Source organism: Volvox carteri (assembly GCF_000143455.1).
Source record: "Volvox carteri f. nagariensis unplaced genomic scaffold VOLCAscaffold_84, whole genome shotgun sequence".
Lineage (NCBI taxonomy): Eukaryota > Viridiplantae > Chlorophyta > Chlorophyceae > Chlamydomonadales > Volvocaceae > Volvox > Volvox carteri.
Genome location: NW_003307627.1, coordinates 1 through 1,526, shown reverse-complemented (window position 1 = coordinate 1,526; position 1,526 = coordinate 1). Strand labels below are relative to the sequence as shown.

General features: G+C 52.3%; 1 protein-coding gene across 1 annotated transcript in view; it reads left to right on the top strand.

Moving 5' to 3' along the window:
- VOLCADRAFT_99213 (uncharacterized protein) overlaps nt 1-1,259 on the top strand; it is a gene marked incomplete at both ends in the record, with an annotated part of 22,142 nt that extends 20,883 nt beyond the window's left edge. Inside the window, 2 exons of the mRNA XM_002958000.1 lie at nt 970-1,102; nt 1,138-1,259. Of these exons, the coding sequence (XP_002958046.1) occupies nt 970-1,102; nt 1,138-1,259 (255 nt within the window). The remainder of the gene's footprint in view (nt 1-969; nt 1,103-1,137) is intronic.
- Between the last annotated feature and the right edge of the window lie 267 nt (nt 1,260-1,526).

Sequence of the window (1,526 nt, the reverse complement as noted above, 5' to 3'; positions counted from 1 at the left end):
GGGGGGGGGCGGCGCTGCGCTGGGCGGCGCAGGGGAGGGCGGCATTGCGCTGGGCAACGCAGGGGGGGGCCAGCGATGCGGGGGGCGGATGAGGGAAGGGCGGCGCTGCGCTGGGCGGCGCAGGGGAGGGCGGCATTGCGCTGGGCAACGCAAGGGGGGGGGGCGGCGCTGCGCTGGGCAATATGCACTGTCCCAGAAAATTGCACCAAAAAATGGCTTACCATTTGCTAGTAGTACGAGTAGTCGACAAAAACCATTTGGGAGTGTGCAACGTCCGTGTCGAAAGAAGGAAAGGGGGCGCGGTACACAAAACCTGTGGGGTGTGCAGGGTGTGCATGTAAGCGCGTCGTACATTCAAACATAAGTCGCATTGTCCATGTCCTTTTGCAATGGCTTATAAGCTGTGCACTCCGTGGGTGTGGGTGTTTGTGGGTGCTTTTGCTGATGTTGTTGGCAGGCCATGCATGCAAAAAAAGCGACACACACCGCACGAAGTGCCTGCAAGGCAGCATGGGACCAGACTCACCTTTGCAACCTAAAATGAGGCGTGTGCGGGTATCTCACCGAAGGCGGAGAGACTGCCGCATACAACCAGACATTCGATGGTTTTCATACATTCGCAAAAAATTTCGGACATGAGACCGCACACAACAATGTGGCAATGTACACGAAATTTAAAATGTGGAACAATGCTTATTGCTGGAGGGTGCTGACCGCCTCGCAAATATAAGCAGCTGACATGTACGGTTTGCAGCGAAGATTAAGGATCCAACTGCCATAGTTGTTGGGGCATACGTGCATATGCGCGTTCATGTTTGTGGGTACAACTAAATATATATTTTGCGTCTACTTGGAAGCCATATAGGGGAACTTATCGTGGGTAAGCATATGCTTTAAGTTGTGCGCAGCCTGAAAAGCATCATCAGCGCTGCTCTGAGTAACATAACAGCTTAAACGCATGATTTGCAGGTATTATGGTATTTCTTTGATTTGCTTACGGGGGCGCCGCGCTGCTGCTTCATATGTGGTCGTAGACAACGCCTGCGCTTTGGCTGGCGGCGGCTCTGCCAGCTTTTGAGGACAAGTTTTATCCGAATAAACGGTGCGTAATTTATGTGTTCGTTTCAACGCATGCAGCTAGACAGCAGCATCTCAGCACAAGCATTGCCATCTTAGCTGCGCGCCTAACCTGCGCGTTCGCTCGCCATAGTGATGGGATTTGGGATAAGGATTCACTAGTTCTTTTAGGGGGCTTTTGAGAGCTTCGGACCATGCAGGGAGTCGTAGGTGCAATCAAATCGCTAAGCCTGCAGCAACCCACAGCAGCACATCATGGGCACCTCAGCACAATCTTGCAACGACATGTTGTGGCATCAACAAAATTTCGCGGATCATAGTTCATGTATAAAGGGCAAGCGGAAGGAGTGCGCATGGTTTGGGTAGATGGGCTTGTGGGAGACGTAGAAAGGGCCTGTGGTATTGAAACTGCCCCGTCCAGCATGTGATTTAACATGTCAGAAATCGTA